General features: G+C 43.4%; 1 protein-coding gene across 1 annotated transcript; it reads right to left on the bottom strand.

Moving 5' to 3' along the window:
• Positions 1–1840: 1840 nt before the first annotated feature.
• Positions 1841–3370, bottom strand: LOC136506062 (uncharacterized). Its single transcript, XM_066501187.1, has one exon. It carries the CDS (start codon positions 3247–3249, stop codon positions 2272–2274), a length of 978 nt encoding a protein of 325 aa, XP_066357284.1. The 5' UTR covers positions 3250–3370; the 3' UTR covers positions 1841–2271.
• Between the last annotated feature and the right edge of the window lie 17526 nt (positions 3371–20896).

The raw sequence follows: 20896 nt of genomic DNA, 5'->3' as shown, positions 1-20896 counted from the left end.
TTCATTTATGTCTGTTAATTATTCAACAAAATGATTTACTGATTCCACTTTGGATATCATCTTTTTTGAACGACAGCGCAAGAAATATAACCACGAAAGGCTGTTAGACATGGAGATCGTCGCGCTGCAATCGGAGCTGGCAAAATTCATCTTAGCCAAGGTATTGGAAAAAGATGGAGTATTTTCCATTGCACAATCCGTGAAGTTCAAGGACCAGTATGGCCCAGAGCGGCTCGCCAGATTATTGTAAGAAGACCGAGAAGCATTGCACAATCTGTGAAGTGCGAGAACATTTCTTTTTTATTTTGAGGGATCGAGATCTTGATAAGAACATTTAAACCGTAACTGTAACATTTGTAATGTTTAATATTGATGGACATGTCGTCTACGTAGCGTATATAAAGCGAAACCCGATTCCACGAAAAAAAAATTAAAATAAATTATAAAACAATAAAATGCGAACGTGACATCACTGCCGGTTAGCAACAAACCGGCAGTGATGGCACTGCCGGCTGGAGCCACAAACCGGCAGCGTTGGCTTAGCCATCACTGCCGGTTCTTGTCACAAACCGGCAATGATTCTTATGACAACACTGCCGGTTGAAACACAAACCGACAGTGTTGGTGGAACTGAACTCTACAGGGTGGTCTTATGAACCGGCAGTGTTGGTGGAACTGAACTCTGCCGGTTGTGTAAAGAACCGGCAGTAAAGTTGAAGAACACTGCCGGTTTGTAGGAATCGACAGTGATAGCTTACCCTCATCACTACCGGTATGGTTGTGCCGGTCCAAAATCCGACAGTGATGGGGTATTTTGAATCGGCAGTGAAGTGCTATTCTGACGTAGTGATGCTCACAAAGTGAGCCGGCCTAAAGCTTTTAGCCAGCTCACACATTGATCCTTAGCACAAACTATTCATGCCCTCTCGTCTTATGAGTTATGCAATCTTTTTGAGGAAACAACTGAAATCTAGACTACTTTGAGAATCAGATGATACATGCTACAGCATGACTGTACAAAGCAAAACAAAGAGAATGGATCTCCATAGGTTCATCTTTCATATTTCAATATCAGTAACAGTGATAAGGAGAATTTTGTAACAAGTGCCAATTGACTCAACGAATAGATGAATGCATCTATCTTCCTTTGTAGATCATCTAGCTCCTCATGACAGCTCTACATGAAGCTTACAACATTTCCAACCAACTTGACGATTGAAGACCAAGCCAGAATACTACCAGTGAAAAAGATAAGCTTTTAAATCGTTTCAAATGGAGCTGTCTTCAATCTTTCTGTTTAGCTCACATTTATTTGTACACTACCCATATTTACATTGTATCTTTTCTTAGTTGATCGTCTAGGTCCCCACTAACAGCTCTAGATGAACCTTTACAATATTCAAAACTAACTTAACGATCAAGCCAGAAGACTACCAGAGAAAAGAAAATCAGCAAGTTTGGAAAGTTTCTAACAGAGCATTTCTTGAATTCCTCTGTTTATGTCTATTTATTTTGCCAACTGGTCATAACCAATAAAACAAGGAACCTGATAAAAGTCAGCATTAACAAATTCTAGAACTGGTAGTACTGTCAGACCATAAAAACACATAATTAGAAATTAAGTTGTTTCCCAAACAATAACAAAGAAATGAATGCTGCCTGAAAACATACACGGCGGATGAAAACACAATTGTCCATGAAATCAATGATCACAATCAGACTAATTACCACAGCACTAGACAAGTGAACATTTACATCACTACATCATCTTCGCAGTCATCTAAACATCAAATGGAGAAGAAAAATAAATGAAATGAAATTCCAACTGGATGAATGAATTTCCCCAACACAGCATATCACGATATGCAATGAATGTTACCTCAGCTTTATTGCCAAACCCATTTCCTCTTGAATACAGCAACCCAAGAAAAAAAATAACAGGGGATTCCAAATCCAATATGGCAAACATTTCTCCTCCATTGCTTGCTTGGAGATGAAAGGAACTCCTCGCATATGAACATCGGCAACTATGAACATGAACAGTATCCTCCCATTCCTCGCAGTACAAAACTTAAGGTTCCCAACAAACCCACCAAAAGAATGTGCTGAACCCTCATTGAGCAGAATCTGGGCTCTGAAATTAGTGGCTAGCATTGCCCTCGCTGATATAGAAAATTTGCCGCCGGCAAGCAACCAATGGACAATCCTGGCTCTAGCCAACATCATCAAGTCTTCTTGTTAGCAGAAGTATCCAGCAAATCGAAAAATCCACTATGCAGCATAATTGTTCTCAATCACCGGTTGTGTCCGCGTCCCCAACGCCACAGGCGCCTGCGTCCGCCCAACCTGCGCCATCCGCAATGTCTCCCCAACCTCCGCATTCCGCTCCATGAGCTGAAGTTTCTTATCCCTTTTGTACCTCACCAAGCACAGCAGAAGCGCAGCCAACAGCCCCAACGCTGCAGCACCCCCAACCACGCCGACAGCAATCTTCCACGCGTCTGAGCTCCCCTTCTTACCACCTCCCTCAGTCGGTATCGGCGGAGCAATCGCGCCAGCTGGAGGTGGAGCCGGAGCTGGAGCTGGAGCTGGAGCAATCTCACTGGAATTCACGACAATTGAAACGTGCCCTTGCCGATACGTCGTGCACACATTGGTTCCCTCCAGGTCCCGGAACTGCGGCACGCCATCCAAATCGAACACCACGCACCGCGGCGTCACACCACCTGCCGGCACCGCCCGGACACCGCCGAACGCCACAGAGATCGGTCCCCCCGACGCGACGATGCTGAGCTCCGGCAGCCCCACGGCCGACAGGTTGGCCGCGTCGTAGGCGAGCAGCCCCAGCACGGGCGCGAGGTAGGTGTACCCGGCGGGGAGCGGGTAGTAGCGGTCGGACCAGTTGCCGAGGTCGTGGTACACGAGCACCACCCGCTCGACGTGCGGCTGCACGACGACGCCCGGCGGGAGCGCGAACTGGAAGTAGCCCGCGAAGCCCCTCCGGCGGAGGTTGCCGCTCCGCAGGCGCAGCTCGGACGCCGCAATGCCCGTGAGGTTGCCCGGCACGGTGGCGTTGTAGACAATGCCGGTGCGCGGGCGCGCCGACAGCGCACGGAACGCGTAGTCCTGCAGCGCCGCGTCGAGGGCCCTCGCGGGCGACGGCGGCTGCGCAGCCACTGGTGGGGTGGCGGTGGTGAGGAGCAGCAGCAGCAGCTGGAGGAGGCGGGCGCAGCAGATCAAGAAGCCCATGTCAGTTGGTGGCGGAGCAGAGCAGCCGCCGGAGCTGGGCAAGTGGAGTCAGGACGCCTTCCACATCCGTGGCTGCTGGTAGGATCAGCACGCGTCCAAGAACCTTCGCCTGCTCTTAATCGATGGGAACAAGGACGGGATTTGGGGCGGAGAGGGAAGGCTGGGATCCTCTGCACGGACGGGCATTTACGCCGCCTCGGCAGTGACGCGGCTCGGACCGGTGCGGTCCAAAAAAGCAGGTGGCTTTGAGGGAGCGAGGAGGGCGGCAATGGCGATGGAAGCGAGGAGGAATTCATGCGACGCGGCAAGCTCTCACAGGTCAGAAGCCACATGGCGCTCACAGGAAGTGAGTGTGTCTCTTTCCCTGGCTTGTGGGACCATACAAATGTGGCACACTTGACAGTGAGCGCTCATGAGTCATGAGTACTTGTTGGCGGTCTTTATTACTAACGTATGGATTTCGTCCGTGCTTGGACTGAACAGGACTAACAACGATCTATAACAGCAAAAATCCTCGTGTGGATTTTCTCAGTTCATTTGTTTTGGATTAGTTGGGTCTAGTTACTAGTTGGATATAAGAATTAGCTGGGGTTAGCCAGCTCCATGTAGAAGGATAATAAGGAAGGCGAGTGCCAAGATAGCTCACGGGTTCAAATCCTCGAGAACTTGAGCACAAAAAATCATTTTTATGTTGTTTTACATTTTTAAGATATTTTATAAAAGAGTAAAGTCCATTAGCGCGACTTAAATGAGCATTTTGAGAGTTGACCGGGATGACACAGCAAGACAGAGGACCATCAATGGACTTACTCTTTATAAAATATTTCTAGGGCCCGCTCTTAGCTAGAGATCGTTTCTAAGGCCTCATTTGGTTGAGCTTTAAAACCCGCCGTGGCTTCAAAAAAATCCGAAAGCCAATCAAGGGGATGCAAACCCAAAGTTATTTTAGGCCAAAAGTTGTTTTTGCTCTACTAAAAATCTCACAGTAGCTCCCCCTACTTTAACTGGCTATGTAAATGGTAAGCACTGTTCGCCTAAACGGTCGTTTAGCTCGTTTAAACACCGTGTAAACGCTACACGGTGGTGCGCCGTTTCCGTTTAATCACCTGTTGACCCCGTTTAATTGGTCGTTTAGCCCGTTTAATGGGACGTTTTGCCCGAATAATGGATAAACGGTAGGTGACCGACTGTTTACCGTTTAGCGTTTAGGAAAACACTTATGGTAAGTTCGAAGAAACTACCCACCTGCCACTTATGAAGGTACCAATTCAATTTTTGCCACTACTTTTCTCGTCCACGAGAACTATGCGCAGAATAGGGTTCCTTCGGTGGCAGTGCATCTTCTGCAGCCGCGCTCCCCACCGACCGCCCGCTCCAGGCAGGGCCGTCAGCTCCATGGCAGGGGGCTCCGCTACAACGCGCCTAGGCCAGGCTCGCTTCCTCCTCCACAGCACCGCGCCTAGGTCGATAGCTTCGCTGCAGCACGCGTAGGCCGGCGGCTCCAGGCCGACGCTTCCAAGCTGGCCTTCCCTTGAGAACCTATTTTACCAAACATGCCTAGGAACCCCGGTGAAGCTGAAAATACTAGTTTTTCTTAGCTCCCTCTCACCTATCTTCCCCTCAGAAGCTATTTTACCAAACACTTTTTGAAAACAACTTCAGCTCCACAGGTGAAGTTGAGCTGTACCAAAGAGGCCTAAGTATACTTTGAGCCGGAATCACTAACCTGTGCCGTTTGTTAATTGCCTTTAGACCACTATATTTACAGTACTATTTTTTTGCTTGCAACATTTAATCCATTGACATTTCGATATCGATCTTTTTAATGGATACGAAAGTAATGTTCTGGATTGCGTTGTTAGATCAGTACAACATGGTTGTGTTTTGTTCTTTTGATATTGCTGTAGAGTGAAGGTAGCTGTGTGCCATAGCATCAGTACTCCTTTTCGTCATGACGTGATGATGTTTTGGCCGTGACGTACGCAACATAGTTGCCACTTAATAGAGGCTTTGATTAAAATTTCATAGTATATGGTTTGTGCATAGCCTTTTTAATTAATATCATTATTACTATACTCTCTTAGTGTTCAAGGGATAAAAAGACAGCACTAGCTATATCTAGAAGAAATGGAAGAAGCACATATGTATGTAGTGATGATGATGGGGGACTTCCATTCCATGAACGAGGAATCATTAATCAGAAAAAGTTATGCTTAATGAATACAGTATTACACGAGTGTTGAGTTGGATGATGATACATCCATGGTCAAATTAATGAAACCATGGCCATTGCAAAACTGAAACCAGGATGGACACCGTTCCTATATATATGCCAGCATATGATTTTGTAGAGGGCACCGCTACACATTTTTTAATCATTTCTTTTCAGTATCTTTCACACCAATAATGCAGTTTGACACTTAATATATATAATATCTCATATGCTCCTTCATCTGTTCAGTTATTGCCACTTAATCTTAATACCAAATTATTTTGCTAACCAAGAAAAATCATAGTGATAGTGACAGTCCAATAAATAAAAGGAGCGGGTCATACCTCCGCCACTGCGGCACCGCAAGAAAGAAAGAAAGAAAGAAAGAAAGAAAACACCCGCTGCTACTTTTGCCCACATTGCTTAGCCTGAATACCTGATCAGAAAATAACAAAAAGAGTCATGGACACATGAAAGTATGGATGAGTTTTTATGCGTTAGTTTTATTTAGCACAACTGCACAACTGAGCAAGACTAGTTTCACCTGACACAGTTAAATGTATACCATGTGTTCTGAAAAAGTTTATGATTCGAAATTTTGTAGGATCATCAAGCTTAAAATCCTAATCGATGCATGCATGCGTGGTCCTTGGATTGAGCAGAAGGTTTGATAGAGGCATTATTGCGTGGACCATCAATATAATGTCTGCCATCCCTAATGGATGTTGTGATGGTCTGTATGTCATATTTGTCTTCCTGGACAAGGTGGACTAGGAGCATGTCTGTGCAGATCAAGATCTTCTCTTATGAGCTAAGAATTACAGTCATACTGGAACCCAAGTATGTTACAACAAATCAGCTGGGAAGTATGTGCGGTGAAACGAGGTAAGCGTCGCTTGACACTCGCTCCGGCGGTCAGGCGGGCCTTGCTACCGGCGGCAGGCGCTCCGGAACCTGACAGCGACGACGACGAAGCGGATGACCGGCGGTGCGACAAGGGTCGCGAGGCTATGTCGCGCGAGATAGCGATGGCCGTGGACGCGACCCTGCGTCCAAGGCCCGTTCATGGCGTACAAGGCGGAGCCGATACATCTTCACCAGCGCAGGTGATTGCGTCAAGATTCTGGGCGCAGCCGGATGACAACGACGACTCCGATGATGAAGATACAGTGCACGATTTGAGTGTGCCTTCAACATCTGATTTCATCAAGGATGCTCTCGAGGCAGGTTTCACGGTGGATCAGGTAGCAAGAGCAGAACGAGCCTTGGCATCAGGTAACATTCCTTCATCCAGTGATCGCAGGCTTTCAAGGTCACTGATCTCGTCAATGGTTCATAGAAAACTGGTTGGCACGCCATGGCACGGGCCTTTGCCCTTCCCTCGGGTATCTCCACCAAGAACCCTGGGAGATTTCTTTGCCAAAGCTACTTACCAGTACCGGTCAGGAAAATCGCCGGTGAGTTCACGATCTGTAAGCGGCAGGTCGATCTCGACGTCTCGCCCGGCAAGAAAGCTGGCGAGGTCAGGGTCGGCAGGTGCTAATCCAGTTTTGAAAAAATTTGAAAATTCAAATCCACGAAATCTTGATCCGATCTTTCCTCCCTTGAACCCCGCTGAGCTACCGGTCGTAGTTACGTCCGCGTGCGTCACGGGGGAATGGCACGAGCTGTGGGAGAGTCCTAATCTGATCTCCATTGGGCCTGGAAAATTCTTTCGGCCCACGCCGGGCTTGTGTAGCCTGTTTGCGAGGACTGCAGCTAGGAAACCCCTGAGGCAGCCGCCAAAGCACACCGCGACTTCACCCTTCGCGGAAGCAAGGCGCAGCCCTAAGCCGTCAACGAAAAAAACTTTTGCCGACGTTGTTCGGGAAGGAAAGCCTATGGCAGCTCAGGAGGGTTTCGGCGGACGAGGTGGAGGAAGGTTCAATCCGGGCTTTGATCCTGGCTTCAATCCAGGGTACGGAGGGAGAGGTGGAGGACGTGGTTGATTCCCGCCGCGTGGGAGAGGTCGTGGCCATGGTGGTCACGGTGGTCATGGTGGCCATGGTACTCACGGTGGACATGGCTATGGAGGCTTCAATGGAGGGTATCAGGGAGTAGGGCGAGGAGGCGGCTGGTACTACACTAATGATGGTAGGGGCCGGGGTTATGCTGGCCGGAACCATCAGCCGGTGCAGTCTGGTCCCAATCACGGCGTGTCGCCTCCCATGCCTCCTCCCAAACATCACTTACAGCCCCAAGCGAGCGGCCAGATCTCTACCATCGGTCATGGTCAGGCGCATCCAAGGAGCCAAGTAACAGCACAGGGACAAGACATGCATGGCCAGGCACCAGTGCATGGGTATGACACGGCTACAGTGCAAGGCAATGGAGCCAACCTGCAGGCGGCGCCAGGCACTGCCTCCAATCCAACCATGGGGGCATCATCTTCGACCACGACGGCACCGGCAACAGCTGATCTCAATCCGGCCACTGCCCCACCAAATTTCAACAATGCGATGATTAAGTCTGATGCAATAGAGCCATCCCAGAAAGGGAATCAAAAGAGCAAGGGTAAGCCCTACTGTTACCGCTGCCATACTAAAGGGCATACAATTTCAGTTTGTACAACAGTTCTTAGCTGTGAGATTTGCTATGGGGATCATGTTAAAAAAGTTTGCCCAAACTTGAAGAATCTCCAATCTACTGCTATACCATGTGGTTATGCTGTTCAAGGTCTAGGATTCTATTTTATACCTGTTGCAGAAAATCCAAAAGTAGTTTCAGATGATAAATCAGCTGTGGTACGTGTTCTGGAGGGTTCTCTTACTGTAGATCAATTGGCAGTAGAACTCGACAAACTACTACCCGGAAACAGTTGGGTGATTGAGGAGAAGGGCAATGATGCCTTTACCACTAATTTCCCTTCTGCAGAAGTGCTTAATCACATGGTGAACTGGGGTCCGATGGACACCAAAACAATTAAAGGAAAGATTAGTTTTGAGAAAGGGGCTGAAAATGATGTCTTCAAATATGAGATTGATAAGGTTTGGGTACAGTTTTGGGGATTACCAAAGGAACTGCGAGAGTTCCCTATCATTTGGACAATTGGTTCCATTCTAGGTGTCTCTCGAGCAGTTGATACTAAATTTACAAAGAAGTATGGCAGAGCTAGAATGAAAGTAGCCGTGCTGGATCCCCATCTCATCCCAGATCTTGTGGATGTAGTCATTGGGGACTTTGTTTATGAGCTACAATTCAGAGTGGAGAAGGATATGTCTGATGGTGAGCCACAAGTCATTGACATGGATTCTACCATGGACGAGGACAAAGCACCAGAGGAAAAAGGGCCGGAGAACATGGATCATGATAGTAAAAATATGGAAGACCTGCCAGCTGGTCAAACATCTGAAAAACATCCTGATGCCTCAGTTGCACCGAGTGGACAGCACAAGAGTAAGGCTACCACTGTTGTTTTTACTGAGCAGGAAGACCTTGCAGCCACTGGGACCCAGGAAGATTTTATGAGTACTGTAGAGGTACCCCATCATGTTGATAAGGAAGGCGAAGGTTCCAACTCAGTTATGAAAAGTGATATAGTTAAGCCTGTGGTGCTACTTACCCAGACTGGGATGGCTCCAGATGGATCTGCAATGTGGAAAGCCAGCATGTTGCAATCCAAGATTGACTCTGGCACTTTGAACAAGACTAAAGCACTGAGTGGTGGGGTAGAGTCGCCAGTGAGAGCTAGTAAAAGAAACGCGTCTACTTCTGAGCGAGACTCGTTGGGGAAGGCAACAAAGTTAAAGGCACGTAGGAACATGGATTCTTCTTCTATCAAAGGTACAGAACCACTTTATTTTGATGTTTTTGATGATTCTTCTTTACTAGCTTCTACTAGCACACTTGGTATATCACTTGGGGCTAATGAACAGGAAGTTACATTGTCTTTGCAACATCTTAGAGACATAGAATCAACCAGAATGTCTGAGAGTAACTTGTTAAAAGTAGATGCCAGCTCTTTAGTAGGGGATGCTTCAACTATTTGTTCAGTAGATGAGGACCTAGACTTAGATGCTTTAAATCACATTTGTGCCGAAATCTCTGAAGACCTAGGTGATGGTGGCTGTGACCCGCTGTGTCTACAGACCCCCATATCACATCTCAAGAAGTCTAGGTCCAAAATAAACAAAAAAAATATAATAAGAACAAACTAAAACCGAAATGAAAGGAATTTTCTAGAATAGCAACGGTTTTGCTGACACAAAGAAATATAAATTTCTTTCCAATTTAACAAAAGAGAAGAACCTAGACTTCATAGCTATATCGGAAACCGGCAGAGCCAATTTTCAGCAGTCCACTTTGAATAATATCTGCGCTGGTAGAGATTTTCTTTGGCATTGCATGGCTCCAAGGGGTCGGTCCGGTGGCATGATTCTAGGGGTAAATCTCTTAACCTTTGACATTGGACAAATAGAAGAGGGGGACTTTTTAATTAGGTTTAAGTTGAGACACAAGGAGGATGATTTTAAGTTCAATTTAATCTTAGTGTATGGCCCAGCTCAAGCGGATCTTAAATCACATTTCTTATCCGAATTAGTCCGAGTATGTTCAAAAGAAACATTACCTATTATTATAGGTGGTGATTTTAACATTATTCGTAGACCGGATGAGAAAAATAATGACAACTACAATGATAGATGGCCTCTTCTGTTCAATGCTGTTATAGATACTTTAAACCTTAGAGAATTAGAAATGGCAGGCAGGAAGTTTACTTGGGCGAATAATTTATAAAATCAGACCTTCGAAAAATTAGATAGAATTCTTGTCTGTATGGATTTCGAGTCCAAATATCCTATTTCTAGTGTCCGAGCATTGAGCAGAGACATTTCTGATCACACTCCACTGTTTTATAGTACAAATAGGCCATCTCCGACTTACCAGCCACAGTTTAAGTTCGAATTGGGTTGGTTGCTCAGGGATGGATTTTGTGAAATGGTGAGAGATGTGTGGCATAGTGTGCTCGTTGAGGGCAGCCCCCTAGAGAGGTGGCAAGCGAAAATCAGAAAGCTCCGCCAATACCTCAGAGAATGGGCCAAAAATGTGAGTGGTGCCAACAAGAAAGAAAAGAAGACCTTGTTAAACAAACTCGATGAGCTAGATAGAAAGGCAGAGAACTCTTTGCTTGATGAGTCCGAACTAAACTTAAAACATGTGTTAAATCAAAGGCTTGCTGAAATACTTCGAGAAGAGGAACTCAAATGGTACCAAAGGGCAAAGGTTAAGCACCTACTGGAGGGTGATGCCAACACAAAATATTACCATTTGTTGGCTAACGGAAGACATCGGAAAACTCGTATTTTCCAGTTGGAGGACGGGCACAATGTAATAGATGGTGATGCTCAGTTGAAGCAGCATATTACCAATTATTACAAGAGTCTTTTTGGTCCTTCGGAAAATTCTTTTATTCAGTTAGATGAACACTATGTTCATGACATTCCACAAGTCTCCGAACTAGAAAATGAGTACTTGACAGATGCCTTCTCGGAATCAGAAGTAAGGACAGCAGTGTTCCAAATGGAACATAATAAGGCACCAGGCCCAGATGGTTTTCCACCAGAGTTTTATCAGGTCTTCTGGGACTTATTAAAAGATGATCTGATGGCTATGTTTATGGAATTCCATGAGGGAACCTTGCCTTTGAATAGTCTCAACTTTGGAACGATAATTTTGTTACCAAAAAAGAAAGATGCGAAAGTGATTCAACAATACAGACCAATATGTTTGTTGAATGTTTCTTTTAAAATCTTTACCAAAGTTGCAACTAATAGATTATCTACTGTTGCCCAGAAGATTATTAGACCAACACAAACAGCATTCCTTCCAGGTAGAAACATTATGGAAGGCGCAGTAATAATTCACGAGACGGTACATGAACTTTACTCGAAAAAACAAGATGGGATAATTTTCAAGATAGACTTTGAAAAGGCATATGATAAAGTAAAATGGAGCTTTCTACAACAAACTTTAAGGATGAAAGGTTTCTCACAAAAATGGTGATCTTGGGTGAAGCAGTTCACACAAGGAGGAAATGTAAATATTAAGGTGAACGATCAACTTGGTTCATACTTCCAAACGAAAAAAGGTTTAAGGCAAGGTGACCCAATGTCTCCAATACTATTTAATATAGTGGTAGATATGCTGGCTATACTGATTGCTAGAGCGAAGGAAGCTGGTCAGGTAGAAGGGGTCGTACCTCACCTTGTCCAAGATGGCTTGTCCATCCTCCAATATGCGGACGACACAGTAATATTTATGAGCCATGATGTTCAAAAAGCTAGAAACATGAAGCTAATTTTAACTACTTTTGAGCAACTCTCAGGGCTTAAAATTAACTTTCACAAGAGTGAGATCTTTTGCTTTGGTAAGGCAAAGGACTATAAGGTGTTTTACTCGCAGCTGTTTGGATGTGGGGAGGGTAAGTTTCCTTTCCGGTACCTTGGTTTACCTATACACACTAGGAGGTTGAGTAATAAAGATTGGCAGATAATCGAAAACAGAATTGAGAAGAAGCTTAGTGGTTGGAAAGGCAAGTTGCTTTCGGTAGGAGGTCGCTTGGTGTTAATAAACTCGGTGCTCTCTAGCTTACCGATGTTTATGATGTCATTTTTCGAACTCCCAAAAGGAGTTTTGGAAAAGATTGACTGTTTAAGATCAAGATTTTACTGGCAAAATGACCAACACAAGCGCAAATATAGGCTGGCTAAATGGGAAATTTTGTGCCAACCAAAAATCCAAGGTGGCTTAGGTATTCAAAATTTAGACTTACAAAACAGATGTCTGTTAAGTAAATGGCTTTTCAAATTGCTTAATGAGGATGGCATGTGGCAAGAATTATTGAGGAATAAATACATAAAAGATAAGACTCTAGGGAGTTGTACTAAAAAGCCAACTGACTCTCATTTCTGGAAAGGGTTGATGAATGTTAAAGATACCTTCATGGGTTTGGGTTCATTCAGAGTGAAAGACGGATCACAAACTCGTTTTTGGATTGATGCTTGGTTGGGTGACCAGCCACTGAAAGATAGATTTCCTACGTTGTTCAATATTGTGAGAAGAAAACAAGATTCTGTGGCATTAGTACTTGCTTCAGTTCCACTTAACATTTCCTTTCGACGTAATTTAGTGAGTAGGAATTTAAGGGACTGGCTTAAAATTGTTGCTTCTATACAAGATGTGAACTTACTGGGGGAAAGAGACACATTTGTTTGGGCTTTACATTCATCATGTACTTTCTCGGTTAAATCTATGTATGCCAAGTTAATTAACAATGGGGTCAGAGTGTCACAAGATTTATGGCAGATCAAGATTCCTACAAGAATAAAGATATTCTTGTGGTACCTAAAAAGAGGTGTAATCCTAACCAAAGATAACCTTGCAAGACGTAACTGGAATGGTGACAAAAGTTGTTGCTTTTGTCATTCTATAGAGACTATTCACCACCTTTTTTTCGAATGTGCTTATGCCAAATTTCTGTGGCGCGCTGTCCACTTATTTTTTGGAATAGCACCTCCTCTCAACATAGACGATTTATTTGTTACTTGGTCTAAGATGGGTGGTGTTAGTTCTAACTCATTGTTATTAACGGCAGCATCGGCTTTATGTTGGACAATTTGGTTAGCAAGAAATGAAGTGGTTTTTGACAAATGCAGACCAAAAACTTTTTTGCAGGTGCTCTTCAGGGGAACTCATTGGTTACGGCAGTGGGCAAGACTGCAGCGGCGTGAGGATCTACGAGATCAGCTCACCCTTGCTGGGCAGCATTTGGAGTTTTCAACCCTGCATTTCTTTAGTTCCAGTGGTTGGTTATCTACTAGGTTTTTCGGTCTTTCTCAGTCAAGACTTCTCTTCATGTTATCTTTCCCAAGGGCTGGATGTAAGCTTCTTTAATCTTGTAAGTGGATTGCTGTGAATTTTGTAATAATGGGCCTAATTCTACCTTGGTAGATGAAGCCGGATATAAACTATCCTTTATCTAAAAAAAATCTGAAAAAGATGAAGCAGAGACAATGAAAAAATAGATGAAATCCTCGAGTCAGCATATCATCGACGTGCAGGCAGGCACTTGTTGGGTGGAGTGGAAGCTAGCTGCAGCCGCACCTGCCTTCTTTCAAAACACACACACAGCTGCAGCTGTCATTTGTTTTTTTTTTCTGGGGTCTGTTCCAGCCACTTTCAGTGAAGATTTGTTATACTAATTCTGGACTGGAAAATGGAAGACACAAAACAACAAGATCCAAAAGTTTTTGCTTGTGTAACTATTTGTATATTTGTCTTATCTTTGATCTTCCTTTGCCTATTTTTTTAATGGGAAATACAGCAGGGGAAGCCCCCACTGTAGGATTTTATTAAATAAAAACAGAAACATGTACAAAAGAAAGAGAAATAACAACAAACCAACCAGCCGGAGGGCTGAGGTAGCCACGGGGGAAGGGAACCGCAGTCCAAAAACCAGGGAGGCCTAAGAGAGGAGATCTAATCAGAGGAGAAAAGCTATACATTTATCATCTCTCATTCTAAAAGCCTGAAGTTTGGCCTCTTCATAGAAGAGGTTTTTCCAAAAAGAGAAAGAAGGTCGGCCTCTGTCAAATATGAAGTTATTTCTCTACTTCCAAATATGCCAGGCAGCAATGATCAAGGTCTCCATGAAGAAAGGATTTTGGTGCTACTGTTTTAATTGTATCATCATTTGAAAGAATTCACTCTGAAGGTTCCATTGGATTCCCATGTGCTGCCAAGATTCCTGGCTGAAGGGGCAACTGAAAAATAGGTGGTGAACAGTTTTCTCAACATTATTGCTGCAGAGAACATAGTTGTAATTATTGCCCTCCAATTTGTGTTTTTTTCTCCTTAGGATGTTTCTAGTATTTAGCCTGTCCATGAGCAGAAGCTAGGAGAACACTCTGAGTTTATTGCAGCACTTTGAGTTCCAAATCCAGAGAAGGGGAGCAGGAGGCTGTAAATTTTTGTAGGGTAGGTGGTAGAATCTAGATGATGTATAGTTGCTGCTCCCCCACAAGTAACTCCAAGAGTCTTTAGTATGTTGCTCCACCTGAATTGTTTGTATGTATTCCTAAAGACCTTGGTATTCATGATAAGCTTGTTCAGACAAGGGGAGATGAAATTGTGACAGGAGGCTATTCTTTAATAGAAATTATGAGACTGAGATATTCTTGTTCTTTGCAAAAGAGTAGAGCCTTGGAAACTTGATCTGCATGACATTATCATTCCATAGATCTGACCAGAAGAGAACGGCTGATCCATCTCCAATTTTGCAATTAGCAATCCCTCTAAAAAGGTCACAAAGCTTCAAAATATCCCTCCACCAAAAGGAACCTCTATCAGTAGAGGTATGTGGGGTGTCTCCATTAGAGTAGTGAGCATGCCAAATAAGTTTCACCCAAGGGTTTTCCTTCTTATTATAGCACTTGTCTAGATGTTTAAGTAGAAGTGCAGAATTTTGACTTCTTAGGTTGATAATACCCAGGCCACTTTTGTTTTTTGGTTTACAACACTTTGGCCAAGTCACTAGCGGCTTTATTTTAGCATTACTGTCAGACCCTCTCCAAAGGCAATGCCTTCTTGCTCTCTCAATGTAATCGATGACTGAGACAGGTAGCTGTAGAGTACACATAGCATATGTAGGAAGAGAAAAAATGACAGAATTAACTAGTTCCAATCTTCCAACATGAGAGAGGAAATTTGAAGTGGTAGTGAGTCTTCTCTCCACCTTGTTCATGATGAATCCAAAATGCTCCACTCTTGGCTTAGTGGTGCCCAATGGCAGCCCAACGTAGGTGAAAGGGAGGGTTTCCAACTTGCAACCGAAGACTCCAGCCAGCTGATGGGCTTTGTCGTGTGAGAGGTTTAGAGGGACCAGACGTGACTTCATATAGTTAACTCTAAGACTAGTTGATTGAGCAAAAGATTCCAATAGACCCTTTAGAGTGAATAGTTCTCTCTAGGAGGCTTTCATGATGAGGATGGTGTCATCGGCGTATTGGATAATAGGATATTGAGCATTTTCATAGGATTGAATTGGGAGTTCAAAGGGACCTTTTCTGTGACCTTTGTTGATGATACATTGAAGAAGATCAACAGCCAACACAAAGAGGAGGGGGGAAAGTGGGTCACCCTGCCTAACGCCCCGTTTGCAATGAAAGTGCTTGCCAGGAACTCCATTGAGCAGAATTGAAGAGGTTCCCGAGATAAGAATTCTCTGAATCCATTCACACCAAGTTTCATCAAGTCCTAGGTGCCTCATCATTTGAATGATTACATTGTGCTCAATGGTGTCAAAAGCTTTTGTGAAGTCCAATTTAACAATGAATATTTCCTTCTTGGATTGTTGGCATTGATGAATGTACTCATAGGCCCAAGCCAGACAGTCTTGTATGGTTCTGCTTTTGATAAAACCATATTGGTTGGTATGAATGAGGGGTATAATTTTATTGTAGCACCCGGTTTTAAGAACAAAACCAGATACGCACCATATGTGAGCCCAGAAAGTCAAATCTCACATATAGCTACAAATAAGGGTAATATCAAAAGACAATGCTCCATATATAACATACTTAGTATAAAGGATATAACCTTAGACAGCAAACAGCGGAAATACAACTCCGATCTTCAGGTGAAGACTCCAATCCACAAGGACAAATGTCTGGTTGATCACAAGCCTAATTCCTCTAAACCCTAGCAATCTGGTACCCAACCGGGATTTTTATCTAAATAATTAAAAATAAAGCAAGCATAAGTGCATGTCGTACTCAACAAATATAACATGGGGTTCATGAGGCTCAAAAGGCTGACACTGGTTAACTGCGATTAGCTTTTAATGAGTCATGATTTTAGTAATAGGGTGGCAACAAAGTTATCATAAGCCCATAAACACATGATCAGGTAAACATGAATAATGAATAGCATAAATAGTATTCATTAGTGAGCATATCATCAGTGTTCATCATCATTAACCATTAATGATCATCTATTCCGTAAATGTTCCAAGGCCACTCGTGACCGTGAGCACGGCTGATATACCAGTTTTACACTCTGCAGAGGTTGTACACTTTCACTGTGAGTCATGATTTACCCTTTTGCCCGAGGTAGCTAATCTCTTGACCCACTTCCAAGGAAGGTCGGCAGGGTTCACTATGAAGCCTTTCAAAGGTTCGTCTAACAAGTTAGGGCCGCTAGGTTTCTATGCCCTGCGAATGTAGGGTTCCCCTTCCGACAGGCACAATAACGCGCTGCCTATACACTGACGGACAGAGGCCGCACTATATCCAACCCAAAACACACCCCTCTTGCGCCATAAAGGTAACCTCTAGCAAGCTAGAAAAGGTCCTTGTACTGAACTAAAGCTAGAGCCATGTAGCCCTCATAGCTATACTGTAACTCCCGGATGATCACTTACAGATAAGTCCTTAGGGAGAGGAATCTAGAGCACCATAAAAACAGCCCAATGCTCTAGCCCCCTTATTCCATGTTGCTAAAATGCATCATTTAGTGTTTATTGGATATTCCATTAGTCAAGTTACAAGATCATGGCTTTAGTTAGAGCACTAGCACCATACTACCCAATGCAATACCCCATAGGTAACAATGCACAAAGTAACAAAGCACTAGGAAATCCTTAGTGGCAGTCAAGGTAGACACATGCAGTATGAATTAAATGATTAAAGGTATATATGACGACAAGGATGATCCCATGCTATACTTGCCTTACAACTTTGATCTTCTTCTAGTCCAAATCTTCAAAGATATGCTTCCTGATTCACCACGTATAGCTCACCGACTGGACATGATCATAAAGCACCACACTAGCATCCATGCAATCATACACGAAGCAAACAGTAGATCTAAATTAGAACAATACACCAAACATAATAAATAACAAGTAAAGAGGTTTTAAAGATGTTCTACACGTTACTACGAACACACAGACGCGAAAAGCACTCTAATCGGAGCTATGGTAAAAAAGATACAACTACCAAAAGATTTGTTTTAAAAAGAAAACTATAGGCTTCGTTTATTTTAATTATAAAACATATATAAGATACTTCAGAAAAATATCTAAATTGAATTAAGTCAAATTATATCAACATAAGATTAATCTTATTTTATTTACAAAAGACTACGGTGAAAATCCCTAATTGCTTTTAACTGAAAAACTGATACAGATTAATCAAATTACTATTTTATTCAAAAGCTTCAAACATGTTAAAAAATACCACTAATACGTAGATTACATCGTTACGAATCCAACGCAACTTGAACGGGTCAAATCGGAGTTAAAACGAAGAAACTACGCATAAAATAAGATCAATGGCAATTCTATAAATATTTTGGAATCAATTTCGTATTAAAAATAATTAAAACCGAATTAAAACAGTCCTGTGGACCGAGGCTCATTTTTAGAAAATTGAAGGGGTCAAAACATAAGATCTAGGGGCTTGGATTGAATTATTTCTAAAAGGCAGTGGATGGCGAGTTGATTACACGAAACTGCAGGAGCTCTTTAGCAAAATGCCAGCCAAAAGGGTATTTTCTTATCTGGGCTGTTGATCTGGATTTGGATGGCCGGAAACAAATCGTTGAGAGAGAAAGCATGGCCGGTGCCAAAACAGGAAGAGGAGGCGGCGGTGGACATGGCCGGCGGCGATCGAGCTCATCGGTGTTCTTGGAAAATGGCCTACGGTTCATGATAGCACGAAGCAAAAGCACCGGGCGAGCAAGGAGATGATGGCGATCTCACCTAGAGTATTCTCGACGGTAGAGAAGGCACGAAAATGACACAGGGCACAGTGGACGAGGACCTTGAGCTCGACGACGAAAATCGAGGCGAGGGCGGCGCAGGCGACTTGGGTGGATGCGGACGGCACGACGCTCGACAAGACGATGATACGGGGCGGCGACAGACTCTCGGCGGTGGTGCAGACTCCGAGTCGACGATGTGAGGTAGAAGAGGGCACTAACATGTGGGCCTAGGGTGGCAGTTACTCCAGGCGCGGGAGAGAGGAGGAGCGGGCGACATGGCCTACTAGGCCAGCCCATGAGCGGAGGTGCGGGAAAGAAAGAGCTGGGCCTACGGAGGAAAGGGAAAAGGTTGTGGGCCATGGGAAGAGGGAGAGCAGAGCAGGCTGTGGGGCAGAGAGGGGGAGGACCGGGCCTTCGGGCCAAAAAGGAAAGAGGGAGTGTTTTCTATTTTTTTTCCTTTTTTTGAAAACTACTTAAAAATATTTGAACTCAATTTTGAATTTTTGGTTAAAACCACTCACCTCAATAAATCAAATGCACCAGCATGTATGTACAACAATGTTGCTACACCCTATAATGAATTTTAACTTCAACAAAGTTTTTATTTTTCTAAGTTTAAATGCGCACAAAAAGCATAAATAAATCAAATTCACCTATTTTAAAATTCTTGCAAATTTTAGGGTGTTACAATTCTACCCCCTTAAAATGAATCTCGTCCTCGAGATTCGGATGATGGTGATCAAAGAGATATAGATACTCCGCCTTTGGATTCTTCTTTACTTTGTATACCTGTTAACCTTACTCCAAGTAACTTGCCAAACTGATTCCAAGATTCTGACAGATACTCCAATCACCCCTCAGTAACTCCAATCACTAGGCCACCTTTCCTTTTTAGTCCATAATATTAATTCTCTTTCTTAAAATATTCATCTTCCAACAGAGCCTTACGAATCTCTTGGTCCACAGTAGATTCTATCGCCAATCTTCAAAATATTAATGATTCCGGTTAAGTGGCTCAAACTTGGAATACAATTCTTAGTTCTTTGTGTCACCCGAACCTTAGCACAATTCTCCGTTGCTAAGGGCATCAGACATGACTTTGCTCCTCGAAGTGATAGCACTTTTCCAAGTCATAATCAATTTCATTCCAATGAGGATAACACAAGCTCAAGACCAACCTAGTGAAGATGTCCTATAGATTCTTGTGATCCTCCTATATATCACTTTTACTTCCAAAAAGACAGTACTTCCATGCTTTACAATGGATAACTCCAAGTAACATGTTAGGTAGTTCAACTCACATTTCCTTAGTTGATTTAATCCATAAGCCACTACTCTCCTTCTAGATACGATGCTTCTCAAAAGATAGAGAAACTCTTATTCCGATCTGGCAAAGCTATCATATAGGTTTTACTTCAACCTCTTCTTCCAAGCTCACCTGAGGTTTCTTGATCCGAACTTAAAACCTTCTCTAGTAGCATTATCAATATCTTGATGATCTTGGTTAAACCTTCCTTGAACCTCTAACCAAACCTCATTGAAACTCTGAGTTTCTCTCACATCTTTGGGTACCACCTTCCTTATCAGATTAACCAATTCTTCCAAGTGAAAGCTAGAGAGTATGACTTAACTTCATATGGCACCTTGAGCATTCAGAACCTTCTTAGTTGGATAGTTTGCATAGGCATGATCGTCTATCTTATTGATCTCCTCCAAAGGGGTTTGTTCCTCTACATTGATATCTAAAAACTCACAGTCCACTTTACTTTCTTCACAGGACACACCTTCTAGCAGGTCATTCTTGTCTTCTTCAGGTGTAGGTTGGATACCCTCATACTCAATTCTTTCTCTAGACGGTGTTGTTAGTAGCACCGAACGCAGAGCATACTTAATTACCCCTTTATAAGCAGATAACCACCCCTTTCCAAGAATAACATCAATGTCCATTAACTCCAAAATGATAAGGTTTGCCTCGAAGTTCTTCCCTTTATGTTTAGACTAACTTTTGGGCATATGCGGTTTGCCTTCTTTTCTCCTCCTAGAGAGTTAACTATTAAGGGTTTCCTCATCGGAAGCATAGTTATCTTATGATCTTCTGTGTATGCACTAGAGGTAAACAAATGTGACGCATTGGGGTCTACAACACCATAGCAGTGGCCGAGTTTACTGGAATCAAACCATAAACAACCTCCTTAGCTCCATGAGCGCTAATCAGATCTACATTGTTCAACCTACCTTGAATGTAGTTTCGCTTTAACTTATTTCTATCACACCCAATTTTAAGGATAAAATTGAATGCACTAAACCCATGTGTGCCCAGGGATCAGCCACACACACAAGTTGACAAATTATAAAAAGTATCATCATGGTGTATCTTACATCATGATTAATAACATCACATAGTCTTACACAACACATCGGAAAATAAAAAGATAACTCTCTCATGGAAGCTCCAACACAGGGACGATCGACTGGTTGACCACAAGCCTAATAGTCCTCAGGAAACTCCTCATACACATTGTCATCTGTTACCCATCCGGGATTTTTATCCAAATATAGAAAGTAAACAAGCGTAAGTACTTCCCGTACTTAATAAGATAACATGGGGTGATGAAGGCTCAAAAAGGATGACACTGG

Source organism: Miscanthus floridulus, chromosome 14 (genome assembly GCF_019320115.1).
Source record: "Miscanthus floridulus cultivar M001 chromosome 14, ASM1932011v1, whole genome shotgun sequence".
Taxonomy (NCBI): Eukaryota; Viridiplantae; Streptophyta; class Magnoliopsida; order Poales; family Poaceae; genus Miscanthus; species Miscanthus floridulus.
Note: the sequence above shows the minus strand (reverse complement) of the source record. Positions and strands in the feature narration are given on the sequence as shown.

Bases quoted from the DNA above. Each gene is read 5' to 3' on its own strand.
- LOC136506062 (XM_066501187.1), bottom strand. From the start codon at position 3,249: ATGGGCTTCTTGATCTGCTGCGCCCGCCTCCTCCAGCTGCTGCTGCTG.